The sequence below is a fragment of the Hemitrygon akajei genome, chromosome 13 (genome assembly GCF_048418815.1).
Source record: "Hemitrygon akajei chromosome 13, sHemAka1.3, whole genome shotgun sequence".
In the NCBI taxonomy this organism is placed as follows: Eukaryota; Metazoa; Chordata; class Chondrichthyes; order Myliobatiformes; family Dasyatidae; genus Hemitrygon; species Hemitrygon akajei.
The window spans coordinates 30,471,780-30,499,456 of NC_133136.1; the positions used below are offsets into that span (position 1 = coordinate 30,471,780).

A 27,677-nucleotide genomic window follows, 5' to 3' on the forward strand; every position below is an offset into this window, starting at 1 on the left:
TCTGTTTCTTCTTAAACGCCAACAAGTGTATTTGAAAAGTTCAATTAGTGTAGAATCGGAGGGGAAATAATTTGCATTTCAGAGAGAAAGGATTACAGTGATCAGAGAAAAAAAATGGATTGATGAGATTTCTGAGAGCTGGCAGAAGGTCAGTGGCCTGAATGACCATCTTCTATGTTATAAGGGAAGGTGAGAAGTACATTGAAGTGGCTTGAAACAACTGAATTACAGGAGCTATCAGCTAAAGAAAACATATAATTGTACTTCATTTTAAACCATTCATCAGCAGCAATGTCAAGACTATCACTAAGCACATGCCAGTGCATAAATTAAGATTTTTATTTTCTGCTGATTAGACATTTTGTACAATTGCCTACACTGCAAAAAGTTTAATATACTTTTTGGCATTTATGTACCAGCTAAGCTTTTGGCATTTATGTACCAGTTAATAGCTTGAGAAGTGTTAAATTTTAATTGGCTGCTATTACTTTAAAACTAATAAAATTTTGTTATCAGCAAATGAAGGAATAGAAAATCATTAAATACAAAATACCCATTCACATACCTTTTTTTGGTATTTTAAGCTCAATAAAAGAGTGATACCATTCATAAAGGCTTCATTGTGTGCCACTAAGATCTGGCATACAATAGCAAAGTAACAATTTTGTATTTCTGATAAGGACTACATTTCTGAATTTTGATCTAGCTTGGTGGTTTTTCTTTATTAGTTATTAGCAGCGTAACGCTGCTCCCGAAAGCTACATCCACGTCACATCTTGGCATGTTCAGTGCATTTAGAGTCTTTAATCTTTACCCTTTGGATATGTAAATACAGATTATATTTAATCCCATATTCAACTACAACAACTAAAATCTGACAGGTTGAGACTATTAACCTTTTGCTAAAGAATTCCTCCGCTGTTTCTTTTTCTAGAGAAAAAAATTGCTGTTATTAAGAGTCCTGTAAAGTATTGAACTTTTTTTTAATTAATATGCTTGAGAGGGAGTTCTGGCGCATTCATAATACATAGTAATGCAAAGTCTTCACACTGGCACTGGTGGGTTCTCTCCTAAATAAGGAGTGCAAATGGATTAATGAATATAAAGGCCTGAGGTGAATCAAAACAAAGAGTCCAATTTAGCTCTTCACTTAGCTTTGTTTTAGTTGCAGGGCAGACGTGAAGGTTTTTTTTTAACCAAGTAATTAGATCATAGATGCATCTAAGATACTCCACTGGAAGCATGTGTCTGAATGAAATAAGAAGAAACAGATTGCAATCAAAGGGTCAGACTTATCTCTACTGGGTCAGAAGATCCTGGATTCAGACCACCATCCGAGCTAGCTGCTCACCTTTACTAACCTGTTCCAGGTATGACCTGCCAGACAGTCTAGTCGTCAGTGCTTGAGAGGTGTCCATTGAGAAGCTGAAGACCCTACACCAAGCGCAAACTTTAGGCAACAGAAACTGAGGCCCTGCTCTCAGAAGGCCATAGGAACTATCTGCTGGTAATTGACAGGCCCCTGCCATTGAGCATTTTGGAACAGATTTTATACGTCTCTATTAGTTACATTTAAAACATATTGAAGCATAAATATCTATTTGTTCTACAATCATAAGATGAAAAAATAAATACAATTAAAACTCCTTAAAGGAAAGAATTTAAAATAGTTAAATGATGCAATATACATATAAGCCACAGCCACTTACTTTGCTTACCCCTTTTCAGAGGGCCAGTGACACCATTTAAATGAGTGGAGTCCCATTTCGCATTCCAGTCAGCCCTGGAGTAAAGCTAAGGGATCCAGCCCTTGTCCTCAGCAGTTTAGTGATCTTTTTATTACTGGATACACTGGAGCGGTCAGATATGATGACTTCCAGCTTCTCTTGGACATTTGGCCATTTATGCTTGGAAATCCAGAATGAGCAGAACAATGCAGTTCAGATAGCAAGCAGACCTCAGTGGAACTAATGGCCACAGGTAAGCCCAGGACAGATAATCTTTTTTTATATATGTGGTCTATTTTTATTACATTGTCAATATTGAAAACTAATTCTAACGTGTTTCTGGTATCTAGAAATGGTTCTCAAAATTTTATTCGTCAGGCCCTACTGTGGAAAGATTTGTTTGATTATCTTTCCCTCCAGCGTCACCCACTTATCTGATATTCTCCATTCCAATTAAATATTAAATGCAAGCTATTGGCTTTATTGCAGTTGTGCCCCTTTGTAATTTTACTATGCCCCCTCTCGCAGTCTGCAAATTGAAATGTACAATTGATGCAGTTGGATGAATAGAGAATGCAGAGTTGCTCTGCTCAGTGACCTGAGAAGCAGATTTAGTATATAAAAAAGGTTAAGACTGTGACAGTGATTCAATGGGTAAAATTAAGAAATGGAAAAAGACTCCAGTGTGACTTGCGTAAGTTGTCTGAAAACAGCTTGCTTTGAAAGAATATATAAATAGCAGAGGTTACACGAGGTTTGAAGGCAGATTCTGCTGAGTATTTCAAAAAACATTGTTTTTATTTCATATTTCCAACATCTGCAATACTTTGCTTTTTTATTGCACAGACTAGAATTGTATTCTCTTAGCTAAAGAAGACTAACTGCATAGTTTAATCAATGTTTTTTTTAGGATCACCTGACTTGCCTGGTGGAGATCAACTTATTTCATTGGCTCTAGTCTAAGAAGAAAAGCAGAAGATCCATCATTAAAGTTGGATTTTTCAAGGGTGAGTTTGGGCCTTTCAGGAGTCAGGAGAAGGTTATTTATTAGTTTTTAGGTTTGTGACTGATAGATTTTTGTTGATAGTTTTTAAAGTATATAGGGACATGTCAGGTAGATATCAAAGTTCAAAATTCAAAGTTCAAAGTAAAATTTATTATCAGGGTACGTACAGAGTACTTACCATAGAACCATAGAACATTACAGCACAGAAACAGGCCTTTTGGCCCTTCTTGGTTGTGCCGAACCATTTTTCTGCCTAGTCCCACTGACCTGCACCTAGGCCATATCCCTCCAAACCCCTCTCATCCATGTACCTGTCCAAGTTTTTCTTAAATGTCAAAAGTGAGCCCACATTCACCACTTCATCTGGCAGCTCATTCCACACTCCCACCACTCTCTGCATGAAGAAGCACCCCCCTCCCCAATGTTCCCTTTAAACTTTTTCCCCTTCACCTTTAACACATGACCTCTGGTTTTTTTCTCCCCTAGCCTCAGTGGAAAAAGCCTGCTTGCATTCACTCTATCTATACCCATCATAATTTTATACACCTCTATCAAATCACTCCTCATTCTCCTACGCTCCAGGGAATAAAGTCCTAACCTATTCAACCTTTCTCTGTAACTCAGTTTCTCAAGTCCTGGCAACATCCTTATAAACCTTCTCTGCACTCTTTCAACCTTATTAATATCCTTCCTGTAATTACGTGACCAAAACTGCACACAACACTCCAAATTCGGTCTCACCAATGTCTTATACACCATTACATTCCAACTCTTATACTCAATACTTTGATTTATAAAGGCCAATGTACCAAAAGCTCTCTTTACAACCCTATCTACTTGTGACACCACTTTTAGGGAATTATGTTTCTGGACTCCTAGATCCCTCTGTTCTACTGCACTCCTCAGTGTCCTACCATTTACCTTGTATGTTACCTTGGTAGAACAACCCTGAGATTCTTTTTTCTGTGGGCTTACTTAGCAAATCTATAGAATAGTAACTCAAAACTGTAAACATCAGGGACTGTTATCTGTAAACAAACTGCAAATGCAGATATAAATAAACAGTAATACATAACGAGCATGAAGTAACAATATAGCAGATTCCTTAAATGAGTGTAGCTATCCCCTTTTGTTCAAGAGCCTGACGGTTGAGGGGTAGTAACAATTCTTAAACCTTGGTGCGAGTCCTGAGGCACCTAAATCTTCTCCCTGATGGCAGCAGCGAGAAAAGAGCATGGTCTGGGTGGTGAGGATCTTTGATGATGGATGCTGCTTTTCTACGGCAATGCTTCACGTAGATGTGCTCAATGGTTGGGAGGGTTTTACCTATGTTGTACTGGGCCAAATCCACTACCTTTTGTTGGATTTTCCGCTCAAAGGCACTCGCGTTCCCATAAGAGGCTGTCATTCAGCCAGTCATCACACTTTCCACCACACATCTACAGAGGTTTGTAAAGGCTTTCGATGGCATACTGAACCCCCCCCCCCCCCCCACAAACTCCTGAGAAATTAGAGGCGCTGTTGTGCTTACTTCACAATTAGATTTATATGATGGGTCCAGGACAGGTCCTCTGAGGTAGTGACACCAAGAGTTTAAAGTTACTGACCCTCCCCACCTCTGATCCCCCAATGATTACTAGCTCATGGACCTCTGGTTTCCCTCTCTTGAAGTCTACAGTCAGTTCCATGGTCTTATTGACATTGAGTTATTGTTATTACTCAATCAAATTTTCAATCTCCCTTCTATATGCTGATTCTCTACCCCTTTGATACAGCTCACAACTGTGGTGTCATCAGTAAACCTGTATATGGTCCTGGAACTGTACTTAGCCACACAGTCATGGATGTAAAGCGAGTAGAGCAGGGGGATAAGTATATACCTCTATGGTGTTCCTGTGCTGAAGGAGACTGTGGAAGAGATGCTTTTGCCAATCCCAACTGAGTGGGGTCTACAAGTGAGGAAATCCAGGATCCAATTGCACAAGGGGGTATTGAGGCCCAGGACTTGGAGTTTACTGATTAGCTTTGAATGGATGATAGTGCTAAATGCCGAGCTGTAATAGCTAAAGAGCATCCTGATGTAGGCACCTTTGCTGTCCAGATGTTGCAGGGTAGTGTGAAGAGCCAACGAGATAGCATCTGCTGTAGACCTGTTGCTTCCGTAGGCAAACTGGAGCAGATCCAAGTCACCATTCAGACAGGAGCTGATATGGTTCAACATCAGCCTCTCAAAACACTTCATCACTGGGGATGTAAGTGGCACTGAGCGATAGTCACTTAGACAGGTTACCATGCTCTTTCTGGGCAGGATTGAAGCCTCCTTGAAGCGGGTGGGTACCACACACTGCTGGAGTGAGAGGTTGAAGGTATCTGTGAACATACCAGCTGGTTGGTCAGCACAGTTTTCAGTACTCGGCCAGGTACTTTGCTTGGACCGGATGCTTTTCTTGGATTCACTCTCTTGAAGGCAGCCTGCACGTCGTCTTCAGATAGTGAGACCAAAGGATCATTGGGAGACAAGGGAGTGTGCAAAGATATTTATTTTCATATTAGTTGCACCAATTGACGTTAACATTTATATTGTTACTTTTAATGATTTGATAAGTAGCTTCAAGAAATTATTGGGCAATATAGTTCAATACAGAAATAGTTTTGTCTGAGAAACACAAATGTATTATTTACCATGTTTCTTTCTACCTATTTATCATTAAACAATTAGATTTTGCTAATACCATGTTCCATTAGTTATCAGATAAACAGTTTCATTCATAAGGCACAAAAGCCACACCTGTTTTCTCACTTCATTTATTCATAAGATTTTACCTCACGTTATAGCCAGTTTTCAAAGCTTATCATTTGGGGAAAGGTAGACCTAACCCAGTGTCTGTCTGTACACAACTCTACAAATATCTTCCCTTTACAACTGTTGAATTTTACACGTGCTCATATGAGAAGAAGTAAGAATTGTGAACTAATCAATTGCTGTTTATACATTCTTAGAACTATATAGATCATAAGGAGTTCGTTTGTCCTGTTATTTCTATGCTGGCTCTCTAAAATAAATAATCATGCTGTCATTCTCATGTCTTCCTCAAGCTTATTAAAATTTCTGCCATTTTTAACAATATTCCAACATATATCTTTCCCTCTCCTTCCTCTTCAGCATTCTAACTTTGTAACTCTAGGTCATTTCTTCCATCTCCACTTCCCTTCTCTCTATACAACAACACCAATCTTTTTACCACCTTCCTTCCCACCTTTCAAAGACACAAGCAGCACTAGGTGAAGAAGGTATCCATTTGCACTTATACAGAACATGGAACATAGAATACTACAGCCAGGACAGATCCTTCGGCCCATGATGTTGTTCTGAAATAATTAAACCAGTCACTCCTAATTAATCACATCCCTCTTCCCCACACATTCATCACATCCCTCCCTTCTCTGCATGTTTATGTGCCTAACTCAGGATCTCTCAAACACCTCTATGTTATTAGCCTGTTCCACCTTCCAGGCTCCCACCACTCTCTAGGCAAAAAAATTGTCTCTCCCATCTCCTCCATACTTTCTACTTCTCACCTTAAATATGTGCCCTCTAGTATTAGATCCCGGCTGTCTATCAATGCCTTGCATAATTTTATAAACTCCATCAGATCATCTTTCGGTCTCCAGTGGTCTAAAGGAAACAGCTCCAGCATGTCCAATTTCTCCTTAGAGCACATGCCCTTTAAACCAGGCAGCATCCTGTTAACCTCTTCTACATCCTCTCCAAAGCCTTCACGTCCTTCCTACTATGAGGTGATATAAAATGAATGTAATACTCTAATTGTGGCCTAAATTAGTTTTATGTTTATAACTTACTAGCTTTTGAAATCAATGCCTCAGCTAATGAGTGTGAGTCTGCCTTATGCTTTCTTTTACATCCTATCAACATGTACCACGTTTAGGTAGCCATGTACCTGGACGTCACTATTCCTCTGTTTATCAACGCTGTTAAGGATTCTTACTTTAACTGTGTGCTGTCCCTTTATGTTGGATCTCTAGGATGCAGGCCCCCACCACTCTCTTTGTAAAAAGACCCTTCCTTGCACATCGCCTTTGTACCTTACCCCTTTTACTTTAAATGCACGCTGTCTGGTACCAGACATTTCAATCCTGGGGAAAAGACACTGGCTGTCCACTCTGACCTCACTGTACTCTGCATCATTCTCCTCGGTAAATACTGACACAAAGTACTCATTTAGGATCCCGTCCACATCCTTTGCCTCTAAGCACAAGTTTCCTGCTTTATCCTTGAGTAGTCCTACCCACTCTCCAGTTATCTGCTTGTTCTTGATGTATGTGTAGAATGCCTTGGGATTCTGTTTAATCCTAATCACCAAGGCCTTTTCATGGCCACTTCTGGCTCTCCTAAGCCCCTTCTAGCTCCTTTATTAATTCCCTTCTGGGTCCTTTATGGTCCTCAAGTGTGCTGTTTGGTTCCTGCTTCCTAAATCTCACGTATACTTACTTCTTCTTGACCAGATTAACTACCTCCCCTTGTGACGCAAGGTTCCTGTACCTTAACATCCTTGTCCTTCCCTCTTACTGAAACAAGCTGGTTCTGAACCCTGTGCAGTTCGTCTTTAAACAAGCTCCAGGCCAGACGTAAATTGCCTGAAAACAAATGTTCCCAATTCAGAGCCCCTCCCCTCCGAAGCCCTCGTAAATTGCCCCCCATCCTACTCTCTTAATCTTATTCGTAGCTATTTTAAAGCTTAAGGAGCTGTGATTACGATTTCTCAAGTATTCATCCACTGAAAGGTCAGTCACCAGATCAGATCAGTGCAAGATCCACTATACCCTTCCCTCTGGTTTGACAATCCACGTGCTGCTTCAAGAAATCCTGTTGGATACACCTAACAAATTCTACCCCACCGAGACCAAGGAACTCCCAGTCCATGTTGTAGAACTTGAGGACACACAACATGTTTCTTTTTCTTTTTTCTGATATAATTGATTTTAAAATCTGACAACGCTACAAAAAATATTCAAGTTCCTTTTCCTTGATTTTTGCTCCTTTCCTTAATCTGCCTGTTCCTGGGGATATATGGAGGTCTACAGCATAACCCCTTCAGAGTAATGGCACCTTTATTAGATATGACTTCTATCCAAATAAACTTAGTCAATGAATATTCTATGTCTTCTCTAAAATGCACCTGTGATATTGTCCCTGACTAGTAATGCACCATCTCCTTAATATAATCCCACTAAAAAATGCGTCGACCTACATTTTTATTTTTATTTCAAATTTTCTGCATCTGCAGTTGTATTTTTATATGTTGAAAGTCTGCTTTTTATTTTTAACTGATAAAATTGATTTTGAAATCTGACAATTCTGTACAAGAAAATTCAAATTCCTTTGACTTCATCTTTGCTGATTAATGATGTAATCTCTCTAACCCAGCGGAGAAAGTAGGTTTTCTCTATTTATCTTAAAACATCACTTGTACGATTCAAATCTATCAGTTCATTTTTTTTTAGCTTACCCAAGTCCTCTATTCTCCCCACATAATTAAAGCCTCTCATTTTTACTCTCAGTTCAATGGACCTCTTCCGACAGCGCTCTGTGTTACACTGAAAATAATTAATTTCTGTTCTTGGCTAATTTTTGTTTTACTTGATTCTTTTTAAAAATTACTTTTATGTTCCTCAAATACTGGACATTTAAAAAATATAACACGGGTCAATGGATGTTATTGTCAATTCAGCTAAAGTCAATTCACCTTTAGCTCTTTGACTAAGGTGCTAATGTGTGGCAAGCTCATTCTTTCAATGCTGGGTCTTTGCTCAGGTGACACTGCTGAGGTTGCCAAGTTTTAACTTTGACCTTTTCTTATGAAATGCCACTTGGTTAGGCTTATGGAACGTGTTTTTCCATTGTGTGGCACAAATTTGTATGGTGGGAGTTGTTGCCCTTTAACAAAGGTAAAAGTGCTTTAAAGGTCAGAACATGAGCTTAATGAGCACTCCATGGGCACCCTCCTTTGGTGGCACTGGGCTACATGCACCAAGCTTATGAATTATCCCTGAGATTGTGGGGGTGAGTGAGTTTCTGGAACCGCCTCAGTTCTGGAGATGCTACTTCAACTGCACTGAGTTTGGGAGTTCTAGGTTCACTCGGGGATGTTGAAGTGATAGTGTACAGTACGATTGCAAGCACTGTTGAGTGTTCTTGGAGTCTTAAATCACATCTTCAACTGCTGATAGGTGTACTCCCCATTTCAACAACTGTATAATACACAAAAATGTTCTTGCATATTTATCAGTATTACCATAAGAAGTATGCCAACCAAATGGCTATTCTGGGGCTCATGAATTATAATGCTAGCATAATCATTTGTTGAAGTACAACACAGAAACACAGGCACATACATTAGGGTTTGTTTTAGTTCTGCTGATGGGGTAACTCCACTCATCCTTCGATTAGCTTCACCCCACTTCATCGACGCTGCCCGTGTTATGACTCGCACGGAGGGTCTACATTTATTTTGCTGGCTGGCGTCCAAGTACACGAACAGGCAAGGCTTTTGGAGAAGGGAAAACAACCGCAAACCCGCCAACTTGCCGCACCGGCATGGGTGAGTGCAGGTCGGGGCCGCTACTCGAAGGGGTGGTGTCACCAGCACGCGGTGACGGGTTGTGCGGGGTGGGGATGGATGGGGAGGGGAAAGGGGGGGGGGCAGCCGACGTCGGGACACGCCGGTCCGGCGCGGCAGGATGACAGCAACAACGGGGGGGGCACCGGGAAAACAGCGCCTGCAAAGAAAATAGTGAAAAGGGAGCATGCGTGGGCTGCCGCATGACTGTAAGATGTAATGGAATAAATTCAGCGTGTGTTAAAATGCCACTAAGGGTAATCCCGCGCGCACACACACACACACACTCACTCTCAGTGTTCGGCATGAATGCCAAACGTGATTGCGAGGGCCAGATTAATTGTGAGTGCAGCTCACCCTCGTCCCCTCCCCCATGTGGCAACAGGCAGGTAACGAGCAGAGGCAAGCGCTGTGCGGTGTGAGAAGCACAGGCTCCTCCAGCTCGGCTCGGAATTAGCATTGTAGGAGGCCCGTTGCTGTAACAATCACTGCCGTGCGCTGTTGGCTCGTCCCTTTCCACCTCCCCCCCTCCTCCTCCTCCTCCCCTACCCTCCCCTCCCTCCCAGCAAACTGCGGAGCTCCGCAGCAGCGGCAGCGAACAGCAGCGAGCCGCCCGCGTCGACAAGTGCTTTCATCCCGAGGAACCCCCCTTCCGAAACCAGGCGACTGATCGGGGAGCCCGGCTTGTGTGCGGATTGAGTTTGCTACAGACCAGCCGCTCGGAGCATCGGAGGCGCCATTTTCCTCCCTCTGCGGCTCGGGGCTCGGGGCTCGGAGCCGAGACCGGGCTCCGCTCGCCTCCTGCTCACTGCTCGAGTTGACAGATCCGAGCATGCCATTTTCAGGACCCTGCGAGCTTTGGGACTAGTTGAGATCGCAGGTTATCGGCGCTGGACATGGGTTAGTAAGTGGCAATAGGCGATTTTTTTGTTTTCCTTGTGGTTGATTTCAATTATTGTCTAAGAACAACACAAAAATGTGTACGTGTTCGGTGAGAAGGAGTCGATGGTGCAATTCGGTTGTTTGAAAAAAAAAGTCCGTCTTTTTGGTCGGATTGGAGTGGAGCTAGAGAGCCTCTAGCATCGGATTCCAGCAGCTGCAGTTCTCAGCCTCAACTCATTGTATCTCAGAGCTTTTACGGAGGGTGCAGAGTACTTGGACGCTGCAGAGAGGCAGAGAGAGAGAGAGAAAAATATAAAATACAACCAACTCCAACATGACAGATCTGACATGGTCGACCTTTAAAAGGCAACTGGATTACCGAAGGCGGATTTAGCAAATAAATGAAGTAAACGGTACGCTGGAGGTAGAGGATTCATTTGACAGGAGCCCGTAACGTGGCTGTTGGACTGATTCGAAGGGATATGAAGCTCATTTTCATGGGATTTTTTTTTGGTTGGGGTGAAGGACGGAGGTTAGCAGTACGGTTTAACTTTTTTTAGATGCAGTTGTCTTGAAAAAGAGGGCCGTGTGTATTTTAAGACCAAATAAAGGCGCAAAATCGAAGTACAAAATGCGCCCGTTATTTTAATAGTGTATATGCTTGTTGAAAATTCACTGGATTGTGGCGTGTGTGTGTGTGTGTGTTGGGGGGTGGTAGTGGAGGGAGATGGTGCAGGAGTCCTTTTAAGCAGTAAAGGGTTTAGTTGAATCATTTGGACGTCTTGATAGTCTTTTAATAACTGCGTTATTTTATTTACCTCAATTATCAATAATTCAAAAGGAATTGGTATTTCAGTGCGATTGTAGTATATTTACTTGATGTTTACTGTTAAGATCTACTTTGTATTTTTTTCGTTCTGCAGATTGTAGTGTGTGTTTTATTTGGGAGATCGGATTACTTTGGAGTGACGGGGGACACTGAAAAGTGCTGAATTCCTGCTTTCCATACTCTCTGTGCCTTTCGCATACGTTGGGATGGAACAGAGGGAGGCGGCGTTGGGCTGCAGGCAGAACCCGGCTGATGGGGATTTCAGATCGGCCGGCAGCAGTACCAAGTCTGCAGTCTCTCCTGGAGCTTTGATGCAGTCGTCTGGGAGCCAGATGAACGGGGGAAGGCTGGATCAGGACGACGAGGAGAGTGCCTGTTGTAGCCAGGACTCCAACTCCATCACAGACAGCGATAAATCAATGCAGGGAGACGGCCTGGAGGAACACGAGTTTTCCATCAAGGAGGCGAACTTCACAGAGGGCAGCCTGAAACTCAAGATCCAGACCACCAAACGGCCCAAGAAACCTCCCAAGAACCTGGAGAATTATATCTGCCCTCCGGAGATCAAGATCACAATCAAACAGCCAGGGGAGCAGAAGAGCTGCAGGCCGAGCAAAAGTAACAAGATGTCAAAAGAAGATGAAAAGAAAAAGAAGGTAAGAGGCTCACAACTACTCAACTTCCTTTTGTGTTTACACTCCGCCCTGGCTTGTATTTTGATAGGCGATAAACATGTTTTTACAAGATGCTTGATACCCCCTGTTATGACTGCAGAGGGGGGAAGGCGCAGTGGGAATCAAGTGGCTGCGTTCGCTTTTATATTTGCATTTGATTATTTGGCACGTTTTCTTTCATTGAGATAAACGTCTTTACCAAACACGTGCTTTTTATTAGCTTTTTAAAATCGGTTTACAAATTTACTGATTTCTGTGAACACTGCTAATGCGACTGTCAACATTGGATCTATCATAATTTTGGGAAAAATACCGACGATTAAAATGCACATAAAAGGTTTATGTGCAGATGGCAATATCTGTAAGAGCATTCAGTTCGTTCGAAAATGATTTTAAACCGAGCAAAGTGAGTATTGTTTCGAATTATAAACAGAGCTTAGAACACAATGTTTAAATGTTGATCTGTGACAAAGTAAACATGGACATTTCTGGAAGTGACTGCACATCAGAACCTAAGGAACGACAAGAAAATGGATTATGACATGACTTCCGTCCTCTGGCATGGGAAAAGTGAGTAGACTAACATTAGGGTTGAACCGATACCTGTGGTTTGTTATTTTCTACTCATCTCACCCTTTCGGTTTTGTTCTTGTCCAGTTCTGACAGTGTTAGAAATTGGCACCTTTCCAATTGGGGCACTGACTTCAAATACAGCTGGGACAACTAAATTTGAGAGTGCTTTGTGAAATTAATGTTTTCTCTATATCACATTTGCCAATTTGATTCTATACATTTTACTTTTAGTTTGAATTTAATGTATTGTTACTATTGAGGTGCACACCTGCACATTACATTATTTTTTATCAGGCATAAGACAGGTCTTTGCTCAGAATGTCCCTTAATAAAAGTTTGTTATAACCTGTTATGAAACTGTTCATAAAGTGACATCAGTTAAGCCTGACATTATTTCTCTAGCGTCTGCCCATCACTGTTCTGTTATCAATGATCAAAGATGCCTGCTGTGTCTATAGTGTAAACAGACAGGCTCTGTTGATTATCTTGGTAATACCTGGAGTGAACCATACCAGAGTCATCCTGGAGTCTTTTATGATTTTACCTTTGAATTTTCGCTGGTTTACTGTGACAGCACACCATTACCATTTACTTATTTTTCTACAGAACAAAATATCTTGGAAGATAGGTATATCAATCCACGCGATTTCAGGCAGATTTGTAAAGATTTTATTTGCATTTGTAGTTTTTCTGCATATGTTTAATTTACTCTAATTAATCAGAACTATCTCCTGTGAGGTACAGAATTAGACCTTAAATTCCAAAAGACGTTGAGGAAATCAGAGTTTGAATGGTAGTGTTTTTATGGACTGGTAGTGGTTTACTGTATTACTCAGTTTTGCAAAGGATGAAAATAATACTGACCTCCCTAAAGGGCCTGTTCTGTGGTTAAAATGCATTAGTGGTGGGATGCTTAAACATTACGATTCCCAACCGAACAATCTTGTATTGGTCCTTTTAGGATGATAGCACAAGTGAATTGTCAAGTTAGAAAGCATTGTGGTGGTCATAAATGCATGAAGTATATATTGAAAAGAGACCTACTCCTTTAAAAGTGAATGCACAGTGTCCTACCCCACCCCCTCACCAATACTGAATGTTTTACTATCAGGATTGTGTCCTGGCTCATAGTGCAATAGAAGTAATTGGAACCAGTCTGTGCTGGTCAGGGCAGATTGTAAAAATCCAGTTTGTGGCATGTTGGGGAAATGGTTTATAATTTACTCAATGCTGTTTGAAGTCCTTATAAAGGATTTTTAATAATTTTGGAAACTTCTTTTAGCATTGCAAGTATCCTAGATGAAAAAAATTACAAATAAAATACTGGATCATTTTGACAATCTCTTTGGAGTGTTATTAACAAATTCCAAGGAGGATCACAGGAATGGATTTTAATTTCATTGTATCAGTTTCATGTAGTTCATTAGCTTGCAAAAGAAGAAGCTTAATTGCGATTAACTTATTCATCAGGTTTCAAATTGCTATCTTTTGTATTGAGGCATTTATGTCCTTTATCATGTATCTGTGTAGTATATGTTCAGAAACAGATGCTTTCTAATATTGGAATGGAGTTAAGTGGAAAACTCATCATAAAAATTTGATTGCAGGTATTTCCATTTGTGCTCCTGAAAAATATCTTCTTGATAGGAAGCCAGTGCATCAGTCTTATTTAGGTGGTGATAAGCTTGGACATTGAGCATCAGAGCACATTCTTGGCATTTTGGGGCATAACTACTTTTTCCAATGGAACTAAGTCTAAGATGTTTCAGTTGAAATATATTTGAATTTCATTTTGAAGTCCTTTTGGAAACGTTAGTACCAGATCTGCTGCATGGCTGCCCATGGGACTCTGTGACTGGGCACGTATAGAAAAGGATGTGGGCAAAAGTGAGCAAGTAGGGTTAGCTCAGATGGACATCTTGGTCAGCTGGGACAAATTCTGTGCTGACTCTTTTTAATCAACTGTCTGGAATTTTGGAATTAAGTGAGTATGAGAAAGATCAGCAAAGAAAATTAAGTATAAGGACTTTGGATTCAAAATTATGCTTAATCTAGTCGGTAGCACCTTTCATGGAAGCAGGAATGAATGTATTTCTATTTCTTTGTCTATAATCTGGATTGTGTCTTTTGTTTACCTCTTTTTCTTTGGCAATTCCCTCAGGATTGAGGATTACTTGTTTCCACTGAAGTTCACTGTGTTCTGAGAAGACTAGCGTGGGACCCACAGCTTCTCCCGTGGGTGGGATAGGAAGCACAGTGTAGTAGATTGGGAACTGTTCCTCTGACTGTGGATAGGATGCATTTCATAGTAGCTTGGGAACTGTTGGGCTCCTTTTACCATTAATGCTTGGCCTCACTTGTGCCCTGGATAAATGGATGCAAAATTCTCGATACCATATGGAACACTCTTTCTCCAGCTCTTGCAATCATGACCCACGGTGGTGATAACTCAATTTCTCCTGGAAGCTTTGAGACCACTCCTAAACTTTGTTGTCACTTGGTGATCTCCTTCCATGATGGAGCATGAATTAAAGTGTCTGCTTTGGGATTCAGCCATAGAGCCAACTAAATGATGACATTAGCCTAGAAGATGATATTAACAGTTGTTTGTTTTTCCTGCCAATGGGTTTGGAGGCTTCTGCGGAGGCATTGATAGTATCTCTCCACTGATTTGAGTTATGTGCTGTAGGTAGATAGCCTAAGTCTCAGAAGCAGGGATTGTTGATGCCTGGTACACCATGAGCTTTCAACTGGAATTGAAGTCCTCATCCTCAAATATTCCATATCTTAAGACAGTCAGAAGCATTGCTGGTTTACTGAACATGATGGTGAATTTTATCATCATGTTTTTCCTCATTGTGAAGTAGCATCTGAGATGTGAAAAGTGGTCCATGTTTCATAAATTACTCATAATCTGAGTCTCAAACACCCTCCTCTATCTTTTCTTCCCCTACCCCTCCATTCAGCTACTTTTTGTCATTACGCACTTTGTAGCGAAGTGATTGAAGAATAAGATCAATAAGTGAGCTTCAGTGATGGAGAAATGGACAGTGAATTTAGCAGGCAATAGGGTTTTGGAGAATATAAATTGGTTTCACTCTGACCATTAACTGAAAAATTGTCACCATCGGGGCAGACTGTCAGAGCAGTTTTACACAGGACTGAATCACATCACCTCTAATCAGCTTTGGGCTCAAGTGCATCTAGTTTGTTCAGTTTGAGTAACATTTTTTAGAATACATTTTTATCCATCCTTTGATTTTTGCATAATTCCTTCTTCAGTTGAATGTAGAATCCCCTTATTGACCAGTATTGCCAGACTTGCATTTGTCAGTGCTGGCTCTGAAGAGTGGCACTTGACCAATTATACTTCACTATAAGTCACAAAGCTTGAAATTCTCCTGTATTTCTATCTTTAAAGAAGCTCATGAAAACCTAGCTCGATGACCAAGCTTTTCATTCACTACCCCAATATATCTGTAAATATTTCAGTGTCAAATTTAATTTGCTAATAGCTCTCCTGCGAAGAGCCTTAAAAGTCTTTCTTCTTTAAAGGGTCTATGCAAATTGAATTATGGTTGAAAACTACAACCGATCAGGGCTCTGACATTAGAATTGTTGTACACCTTTAACATGCAGAATTCTAGAAGGCTTAATAACTGTCATCTATTATTTGGACTCCAAATCAATATTTTCAATAGCTAGTTTAGGAAGTTCTTTGATATAAAATCATTACCTATTATATATAATAAGTAATTCATTTTCCATTTTCAAAGGTGCAGAGTAATTTTGATATTGGATTTGTATGTAAGTTTACACTCTATATACTTTGCAATGTTTGGGTGAGTAGTCAAGTGAGAATGTCAAAGAAAGTGAAGTACTGTAGCAATGATAACAGTGTATTTGGGTACAAAGTCATAGATTTAAATCACGGCCTCTCTTTCATGTCACACAAATTCCCTGACGCAGATAAAAATGACATTAGGGACTGGTGACAGAACCACTAATACTATTCAAAAATAATAAATGGCTTGTAAAATTTAGCAAGGGAGAAAATGTATTGGTCATTTTTGATTGTGAGGAAGTAGTCATTTTAATAAAAGTAGAAACCAAGGAAATGGGAGTACAATTTTAAGAGTTTATAGGTACCAAAATGTTGATTGGGAGGAAAAGATAACATCAGTATTTCATATTTTCTCATGCTCTATATGTGCATTTTTGATGGAACAACTCACAAGTTGCAGTAATTGGTTATGTGGTAATGTAACTTAAATATGTTATTGATCTCTGATGCTAGACATGTAACATCATTGTAAGTAAACACTTTTGCCCAGTTGCTGTCCATCGATTCAGGAAATTAGAAAAAATGCTTTCTTGACAAGTATGCTTTTACTAAAACATTTTATGTGTTTACACATGGGCTATTTATTGGTCATAAATGTTTATTGTTTTCCCAGTGCTAAGTAATTTGTATTAGGTCAGCTACCTTATTCTCACAAAGCTTTTCTCACTGCATCACACTTGCAGTTGCTGCAAACCGTTGACTTCTATTGATAGTCTAACTTTAAAAAATTGGCCTATGCGAAAACCTCATGTACCTTTTCCTGAATGGGATCAGCAGATACCCAACAATGTTTTAAAAGATCTGTAACTAATGGAAACTAATATAAAAAAATTATTTGCTGGGATTAATATAAATCTAATATAGAATACCTAGTTATGTATATGAAAAAATGTTTATGTAAGGATGTTCTGGCAATAGCAATGTTAAGTTTTGTTATCAAAATATAGAAGAGCTTAATTTTATTAATATACAGTAGGTATGTATGTTCACTTGTATAGTATAGCAGCCACTATTTGCCCTTCATCAGAATTAGTCTTAGTAATATTACAGATCTGATATATTCTGGTCACCTGCAGTGACAAAATAGTTTTACATGATACAAAATAATGTTTTGGCACAGTTCAACCTATTGGGGAAACAAGTTTCTTTTTATAATAACCCTACATATTTTTGAGTTCAGAGGTAATGGCAAACCATACATCAAGTTACAATGTCTTTTTCTTGGCTTGCATAGGATACATGTTTTAATATAGCACTAAATCTCTGTCAGATGGTAAAAGAAATATAGAGGAGACTTTTGGCAAACCTACATGGAATATTGGGAAAAAAACAGTGACCAAAATCACTCCAAATACTCAAGAGCACCATTGCACATATTTTAAATTCTTTTACTAACTTGCTGAAATTTTATGTTCTTGTTCTGGTATGGAGCCTTACTTAATGAGTTTGGGATCAAAGAAATATTCACACACAGCTGTATGTCCGGTTCATAGTTCTCCAGAGTTTATAGTGGTTATTCTTGGTCTTTGGAATTTTGAGGATGTTGGGAATCAAGAGCCAAATCTATGACTGTCAAGTGAGTCTGCAAAACATGAACCCTTCTTTGAAAATTTACCTTGGACTTTTAATATTTTTTATGGGTTGATAGTTAACAATGGTGATTTTTTTTCAAATGTATTTGAGTTTCAGAATTTTCTTCCACGAAAGACAGTGTGAGAAAGTCTTTTTTTGTTATCACAGAGGAAGGCAGTGAAGTTATTGTAGGTACATTGAAAGGTAGAATTGAGATTATGATCAGATTTGATCTTATTGAATGGAAGGGCAAGTTTGAGGGTTTAGGTAGTATTTGCTGCTCCTAGTTTATGATGTATGTATATTTGTACATAATAATACTTAACTGTGTATATTTACTTATACATAAATTAGCTCCATCACTAGCAAACTCTATTTATTGAAGGTGGAGGGCATTCTTTTCGTCATTACTACGTGGAGCTGGTGTATCTGCAACAGGATTAGATAGGGAATTTGAGGATGTTGATGAAGACAACCAACATATATCCAGATTAAGATGGAGAGAGATTTGCTCATTCCCAAGTGCCTGCTGCCCTTATCTTTCAAGTTTGTAAATTTGGGAGGGGCTAATGACCTAACCTTGGTGTTATGTTGCAGTGTATTTTGTAGAATAATACACATCCTGTAGCTATATTGCAACATTGGTGAAGGAACGTTTAAGAAGGTAAATTCAATGCTAATCAAGCAAGCTGTGCTGTCCTATATATAACTGAGCTGCTTGGGTGATTTTGGAGCCTGCACTCTTCCATGTAGTATTATCTCATACTTGAGTCATGTAAATAATGAAAAGATTCAGACTGCTGACATTGAAGGAAAAATCAGAAATGGGAAACCACTGAATATTAAATAGATGTGGTTGGACTATCTCTTTTATATATAGTTAGTGACAGTTGTATCCTATGAATGCTGTTTTCCACATTGGCTTAGTCCTAGGTTTTGTCTTGATTTAGTTACACTTGGGCACAGTTTGCTTTGTTATTCCAAATTAAACTGAACCTTGACATTTCAGAAAATGCCTCTATTTCTGAATTTATAATGTAGGGTCACTGATAAAGCAATTAAATATATTGGGCAAGCATCTCTGTCCTGAAGAATTAGTGCAGCGGTGGAGCAGATAAAAGTGGCGAAAAGTGTTCAGGTGAAAATAAGACATTGTTGAATATGGTTATTGTATAGGTGAAAATACGACATTGTCATCATATATATCTCTTGTTGCTGCAGCTATTCGTTCTGTCTTAATTGTGCCTTTTTCTAGTGAGAATAGTTGTTTAACTTTGTATGATACTTCTGCTGTGAGGAATACTGATTTTTGTTTTTGGATATATGGAAACTTGTATCTATGACTTATGATGGTTGTGTATATACATGGCCAAAGTCCAGCTGGTAAATCTGATACAAGTATCAGTAGTTGATCTTTGCTTTTGAAGACGTTGGGCCGGAAGGGCATGTTCTACGCTGTTTCTCTAAATATCACCCTGCTGTTGGAGCTATGCAATTAAATGCTATCTAGATAAAGTTATAATATTGACACATTTGGTACAAGGCCCTCGGTTCCACTAAGAGTTGGTGATTTGCACTAAAATGCACATGTATTCTAATGTTATGTTGTCAATATATTTCCAGCACCATGCTGGTGCTGAAAATGATTCCAGCACAATACAAGTTAGCAAATTATTTGTATATATCATCTATTGCCCTTACTCCATTCTCTTCTGAGAAATGTGGCTCCCTGTTGGAGTATGGTATGGATAGTAGTCATTCATTGGTACATCTGTTTTATTTACCTGGGGAACTTATGTTGAGATGAATTGAGTTTAGTCTCATTCAGTTCTTACACAAGGTTTTCACATGGGTTCTAATAAAGGTTATTGGCTGATAAGAAGGAACAGTAATCCCTCCCTGGTATGTATTTTCTCCCTTTCACCCAGTGCCAGAACAGTTCAGAGTTCTTATAGCTGATTTTATATTCAAACGCAAGTCATGTTTGTTCAATACTGTTTGCTCACCTTTTACCTGGGACTGTACAAATTGTGTGTTCAACTACTGAACCACTAAGGAATTCAGCATCTGATATTGTACTAGGTGTTGATGATAAAAACAATACCAGGAAAAACAATGTTTACTTTATGTTTTAAAAAGTCACTTAAGAAATTTCAAAAATGAAATTTTGTACTAGAAACAATAATTCAGATGTTGGTTGTTAATGCAAACAACATATTTCACTGTATGTTTTGATGTATATGTGATAACTAAATCTAAATTTGAATCTAAAATTTGACATGATGTCTGGTTTTTAGATCGTTTACCCAGATTCTCTATTCTTCAAGGGTAGGAAAGGCTTTTTTCTTATTGTTTACTGAAATGTTAATTTTTTTTATTCCTACAGTCAGTCAGCAAGGAGTGAAACCTTTTATTTGTCCTCTAAGTTATCATAATTCTCATCTCCCAATTCTTGTCATCTGTTATCAATTTTAGTGATTTCGTTATGAAATTGTAGTTTAAATGCAATTTTAGTTTAAAATAATTTGCAGGGCTCTTGTCCGTCCTTCAAATACTTTATTGGGTTGTTAACATTTTCTCTCTGTCAATGAAAATATGTGACAGGATGCAAAGATGTGCGCAATAAGTTGCTTTTCTGAACTTTGAGTCACCAAAATGTTGTACCTGACTCTGAAACGTTCCATCACAAGGATTTAACAGTTAAACAACTGTGCTGGATGATAAGTTATATCCCAAATTTTGTTGCTTCTTTCAGTAGAACCCTGAAACAGGAATGGAATAATTATCACTATACATAGCCAGGCATTTAGATCTGTTGTATGGTCCTGCAGAATCAGTTAATGAATTACTCTTTTGTTATTATATGATATTCAAAATACTGACAAGGTGTTTACAATATTTTTCAAGTCATAAGCGGCTTTGCTGGTTGTTTGACAAGAGATGCTATAGCTACTTTTTTGGTTTAAATTGGATACAAGGCTTTTTACTTTTGATTCTGAGAGTATGACTAGTATCGTGAGGTGTTTAAAAGATTTCATTGATACGAGTATCAAACTGGGTAAAAAAAAATAGATACTGGAAGATTGGTTTTTGCTTACTGCGGGGGAAAATGCAGTGGAGAACTTGCTGATTGCATACACAGAGAAATTATTCGGATTTTGCTGCAGAATTCGGAAGAGAGATATCCTTGAATGTTATCTTCTGTTTATTTTTACACAAGGAGTCTTGTGATCTTTGTTGGAACAAGTGATAAGTGCTCAATGCTGCCTTGGATTGAGGTATTGGCTTTTGAATACAGGATTGGCCAAAGACTGATGCTACATAGTACAGTTATTGATGAATAACTCAGAGATCTTTTCTGAGATATGGAAAATGATCCGTGTTTTCTAGTGTCTCTGATTATATTTTGATTTTTGGGGCAGTGTTGAGTGGTGGGGGAAGGTCATTGAGAATGTTTTTGTTCTGGATTTTTGGCATTTCAAAGACTCGTCCTTTCAAAGGCTTGAAGTAAAGGAGTCAGCAGCAGCTTTGAATTTGGTCTCTAAATGAGAAAATAAGCTGGTGTCATCAGCTGAACATAATTTCAAGTTCTTGGTTCTAGAGTGGTGTTGCTGAAGGTTGGGTTGGACAGTTTATTACTTGTCAGTACGTTAACTCAACATGTTGGAGATTAGGTGTCTCACTTCTGTGAAGAGGATTGAGAGAAAAGTTGCTGCAAAGCCACAGTCTTTTTTGACCAAAGTTGTTGCTGGGTTTGGGTATGTGTTAGGTCTGTTGATTAGGGTTACAGCTTGCATGTCATTATGTAGTTTATGCAGTTCTGAATAAGAATTTTTGAATAAGAAGTTTTGAGTAGTTGCAAAAGAGTAAGAGGACAATTTGGTGATACTGGATTCCCATATATCACAAAATGTGGGAGAAAGAATAATTCTTAAAGGAAACATGAGAAAGAAAACATAGATGCAGTGGCTGTCTTATGTGCATGTCTGTAGTATATGTTATTGTGGTGCGTAGTATATAGAAGATGGAACGATTAAGACCTTATACCTGAAGTTGTTTTGACTCTTATTTCCACTGGACAGGATACCTTGGAAGTTAGAAAACCCTTAAAGCTTGGTTTTATATTTTTCAGGTTTAAAACTGAAAATGCAAAGTTCCAGAGTGCAGTAAATTTTGGGAAATTATCTTCTCTAATTGCTTTACTTGTTTTGAGAGTTATTACAAAATGGAAAGCACAGAGCTGGGAACTGAACCATGAATTTGTTTTGTTCCCCTTGAACAATTGGTAACAGAGCAGTGTAATTCTTCAGAAATAAATAAATTGTTTACTTTCTCTTTTGTACTTCTGTTCAATCTAACTGTGCTCATAATTGTGTTTTAGTATGGCTTTGTTACCATATTAATTTTCTGCTATGAACTTGTTAATGAGAATAATGTGAAGACAAGTGTTATCTCCTTGACTGGAATGTGCTAAATTATTCATGCCTCATGAACTGCAGGCTTAATAAGCAGTTTTGCATGCAGATTCTTTAAGTAGTTGAGGCTTATACAGTGCATGTTGTTGACATATGCTATATTACATGTGTCAAAGTTGGGAATTAAAAATGTAAGCACCAACATTTTGTTATACTCACAGAATGTCATGGAGGTCCACTTTTTGTATGCCAGTATTGTGGTCACTTGAAGTGTGAGTTGGTGTAATCCAGTTTGCTTACTCCTTGTCCCTTGCCATATGTTACATGGGTCATCACAGAATATACAGTTTCCTTATGCCTTGTTTCTTAAACCATATTAATGACTTTTTTGTGAGAGCAGCTGAAATTTTTCTATATAATACACAGCTGTATATCTTGAGTTACGAGCCAGAAAATAATTGTTTTGAAAATATTAGAATGCGTCTTCTGAAATCTTTCAAGATAACCAAAGCAGACATAACCCTAATGCAGGGTCTTGACTCAAACCCTTTTTGAATCCACAGATGCTGCTTGACTTCTTCCAATTTCCTGTTTTGTATAACCAAAGCTATTTTGCTTATGCCTGCATCATCATGAATAAATACCTGATGGTTGTTCCACCAGAGTCTTTCATAGCCAATTCTGACAGAGTTTTAAAAATTACACTTTAGATTTTACTTAATGTGCAAGCACATTTTCTTGAAAGATTGTACTACCCAGGGCCAAGCTGCTAAGATGGAGTAGTGAAGAGGACTGGTAGTGAACTGGGACCAGGTTTGAATTGGGCTGGTTGAATCAGATTGGTAATCGGGTGAGTAGGCGAGGAGTACAGGGGTAGATTGGGCAATCAAGTCAGTGCTAATGGAGATTGGGCTGCCATTGGAGATGATAGAGTACTGGACAATGGACGTTGGCCATTGGAATTGTTGAGAAAATTGTGTGAGTGAGGGTACGCTTTGTGGGAGGATTAGGGGCTTGGGTAGAAATCAATGGGAAGGCATGTTGGACGCTAACACAACCATTGGGGTTAGGAGTTGGGGAGAAGGTTGGTTGAGGGAAGTCACAGGCCAACTGGGCTGTCGGTGGATCAGGAGAAGAATTTTTACCACTGTTTTACACTGTTGTCTGAAGAGCTGGTTGGTCTGTGAGTAACCAACAATGGTCTTCTCTGGTGTAATGTGGGTTAAATTTATGTCTCTCCAAAAGGAACATTGCTCAGGGCATGAGGTCATTTGATAAATGTTTAATATAAAATCATGTCAGAAGTGCAAATGTGACTCATGCTTGGAAGTACTGGGCTGAATTTCAGGAGAGAAGCATGCATTCTTAATTGCATAGTATTTAAATAAACCACATTGCGCAATTTAATTCTGAGGGCATGTTGCAGAATGTCTTGCCAAGTGTTTCACCCAGTGACATATTCGTTTTTATATATCTACTACCATGTATCACAAACTTACAATAACAAACTGAATTCTTGCATTTTCTTAACAATTCCCACTCTGCCCAGTGGACTCCATTCTCACATTTGTCAGTTCCAGGGTTAAAATCTCTACTGACTGGCTGCCTACTGCTAACCTCCAGCATTCACAGTTACAGCTACAAAATAATTTAGGTCTCTTCATCAGTATCTGCATAAAGTTCACTATTCCAGAAATACCCCTTTCTTGATGATTTCCACCAACTAGTTTGCCCCATTTATATCTATTTATAGATTTATAGGTGACTTCACATCACTTGTAAATGTTTCAATACTTTTTGATCTTGGCCAACCATATGTCCACACATACTCTTAGCTGGTTTAATATTGGATTAGTGTTTATTCGTTCACTTTTGCTTCTGGGTAGAAGGTTGACAGTTCAAGCAGCACTCGAAGAATTGAGCACAAAATGTAGGCTGACACTGTAGTGTCAAACTGAGGCAGCTCTACAATATCAAAACTGAAGGCTTTCATATACAATCGAGTTCAACCATATCGCCATTTACAAGCTGGGCAATTATTAACATTAATTTTGATATATTCTTGAATATCAATCCAGTATCATTGTCAACTGTGGATGACTGATCTTAGGAGTGAAAAATCAGAAATTCTGTGGTGTAGATAACATTGAAGATTGAGAATATTGTAAAAAGTTGATTTAAATACTCATTAGTTGTAAAGTAAATTTACCAATCTGGCAAAAAACACCAACTGACATGATTTTGAAGTACCGTAGATTCCGGACTACAGAGCGCACCTGATTAAAAGCCGCTGGCTCTAATTTTAGAAATAAAATCAATTTTTTAATTGTATAGGCCGCACCGGATTTTCGGCCGCAGGTGTCCCACGTTGTAATATGAGATATTTACACAGAAAGATATTACACGTGAGGATTTTTTAACTTTTAATTAAATCCATATGGTAACAAAAACAAATACATATTGCAAATGCTTTTTTTCGAACCGTGCCCGTAACGCGGCTACTTTTAAATATACGTTGCGTATACTTCTTTACTGAACAACATTCCAATATCTCCTAACGACTGGTAAAAAATATATATACTGCAGCCTACCAGGAAAAGTTATTGATCGCCTTTAACTTAAAAGCAGCGTTTCGCTCCGCCGCTCGACCCCCACCTTTCCGTTTATTCGCAAACGGCGTTTTCCCACAAGACACCGCGAAACCGGGTGTGACGTCATAGCATCCCGCGATGTAGTACAGAAAACAAATATAGTTAAAACTCTTCTAACTTTAACTAGAAAATGAATTACTAAGCGAAAATATTATAAACTAAATAACTGCCATAAGGCAGCACAATGCTTCGAGTGTTTTCCATGTTGATGAGGGTGAGTACAAATGACTGATTTACAATAATTTAATTGTGAAAGTGCGCTTGATTTATCGTACAATTTCATTGGACCTCTGTGAACTACTCATCAATTTTATTGGTCTACTGTTATGAGGCAAAATGTTTACGAGGCGGCATGAAAAAAATCATGTATTAGCCGCTCCGTTTTAAAGGCCGCAAAGTTCAAAGCTGTTCAAAATGTGGGAAAAAAGTAGCGGCTTAAAATCCGGAATCTACGGTAGTTAGAAACCTTAGATTATAAATGCTTGGTGATTGGTTTTGTGTCATTGTTCCCTTGTTTGTCATTGTAGTACATTGAATGTTGGCTTGTAATGTGTGATGGTACAGGGTGCAGTTTGGAGAATTACTTTATATGGTGAAGTTCATAGACATTGCACCAGTAACATGAGTCAGTTAATATCGTGGGATGTTTAATTAACATTTGTCATTCAGTAAATGACATGCAAGAAAAAAGAAAAGACTGTTCACATATCCAGCTAAAATTATTAGAGTTGTAAGCAAGATAAATATTATAGGTATTTCCTACTCTTATCTATATTTGCCCCTTGAGTGCGCACTGTAACTGAAACGTAATGCCGAATGTGATTGCAATGGTTGAGCGGGTTCAAGGTCTGGAGGTTCAGGTCTCAGGCCAACCTAAGGAAAGGGCTATATGACATAATTCCACTTGTGTACCTTTTCTTCATTATCATTGCATTTACAGTGGTCTAAAAATCTACCTGGCCCTTGAATCTACTTACTGTCTTGGAATCCACAGCTCTTTGGGGCAGAGAAAACCAAAGATTTTCACTCTCTGAGAGAAGAAATCCTTATGTAACCCAATGCCAATGTGGCTTCCTTTATTCTGAGTCTTATCCTACCTCTGAATACTCATATGTTCCTTAGTTATTGTTTTCGGTGGCGTGCTTATGTTGCTATTTCCCCAGCATTCAACATTTTTACTTTGCTTCTTTAACTCTTTACCATGATTGCCTCTACCAATTTTCGCATCTGCTCATACATCCCAGCTTTAGAACTGCTCATTCAATTGTTGTCATTTATAATGTGGCACATTTAAATTTTGGTCAGCCTTCAAAGCTCATTTTTTCCCTGTATTTTAATGCACAGGAGTACATTCAGCCAGAGACTCATTCCACTGAGATGTAACACTGAGCATCATAGGAAGTCATTCCTACCTGTGGCCATCAAACTTTACAACTCCTCCCTCAGAGTGTCAGACACCCTGTGCCAATAGGCTCGTCCTGGACTTATTTCCACTTGGCATGATTAACTTATTATTATTTAATTATTTATGGTTTTATACTGCTATATTTCTACACTATTCTTGGTTGGTGCGGCTGTAACGAAACCCAGTTTCCTTCGGGATCAATGAAGTATGTCTGTCTGTTATAGTCATCATTTTGATGGTATTCTCTATTCCTGGTATTGGTGTGCATCCATTACTTCCTCCTGTGTTGGAATACCATCTGCCATTCACAGGGTTAGGATTCTACTGAGTTCTACTTGGAGTTGTAGAGTCATAGAACACAACAGGACCTTTGCCAGTCTAGTCCATACTGGACTATTAACCTGTCTAGTCTCGTTGATCTGCACCCAGACCATCAGTCCTTCATACCCTTTCCCATGCACCTATCCCAGTGTCTCTTAAATGTTGAAATCAAACTCACATGCACCACTTACACTAGCAGCTTGTTGCACACTCTCACCTCCGTCTGAGTGAAGAAGTTCCCCCTCATGTTTTCCTTAAACATTTCATCTTTCACCCTTGACCCCATGACATCTAAACCTCAGTGGAAAAGGCCTACTTGCATTTACCCTATTTATACCTCTCATAATTTTGTACTATACATTCTTGCATAAGTTATTGATTTTTTCCTCTTTTAGTTTCTATACCTTCATCAATATTTTTAATATATAACTTTGATAAATGGCATAGCCATTACAACATTTGGCTAGTTAGAATTATCACCACCGATCAGTACCTGTTTGTTTCATCTTTTTCCCTTTACTTTGGAAATAACCATGTGATAACACAGCTTGTCAAACTCTTATGTAATGTGTAAGATCAGAGTTAGAGAGATGCAACAAGGAAACAGGTACTTCTGCTCACCAAGTTTAGGTTAACCTCAAAGCATCCATTCACACTTCGTTTAGGCTCTCCATATTTCCATTAACTATACTCTGGATTCTACCACTCACTGACACACTAGGAGCAATTTCCAATTAATCTCCCAACCCACATGCCTTTGGGATATGGGAGGAAACTAGAGTGCCCAGAGGACACAATTGTGATCTTTGGGCAAACGTGTTACCTCCGTATAGACATGGTCAGAGATCAGGATGAAACCCGGGTATCCGGAGTTTGGGGGCCAGTGATCCTATCAGCTGCACAACTGTGCTGCCCGTTGGTAAATTTTACATCAGTTAATTGTGCTTCAGTGGATAGAAGACTTCACTCTGGAAGTTCTAGACAGAATTTCCTCTTTAGAGGCTTGCACACAGAAATCATGCATTCTGGTATAGAACTGTAGGTGTATTGCACTATTGGAGTGCTGATTTTTAAACTGATAAGACGTCTGCTTCTCAGGTGGGCAATAAAGGGACATGTTGAACAGCAGTGGAATTATTT

At 39.0% G+C, this 27,677-nt stretch overlaps 1 protein-coding gene across 3 annotated transcripts in view; it reads left to right on the top strand.

Moving 5' to 3' along the window:
* The first annotated feature begins 9,947 nt into the window (after positions 1 to 9,947).
* setbp1 (SET binding protein 1) overlaps positions 9,948 to 27,677 on the top strand; it is a 272,071-nt gene continuing 254,341 nt past the window's right edge. The window contains exons 1-2 of one of the 3 annotated variants that reach the window (XM_073064319.1): positions 9,948 to 10,666; positions 11,177 to 11,738. In XM_073064319.1, coding sequence (XP_072920420.1) covers positions 11,289 to 11,738 — 450 coding nt within the window. In that variant the 5' untranslated portion in view covers positions 9,948 to 10,666; positions 11,177 to 11,288. The remainder of the gene's footprint in view (positions 10,667 to 11,176; positions 11,739 to 27,677) is intronic. The other 2 variants (XM_073064320.1, XM_073064321.1) reach the window with 2 other exon arrangements.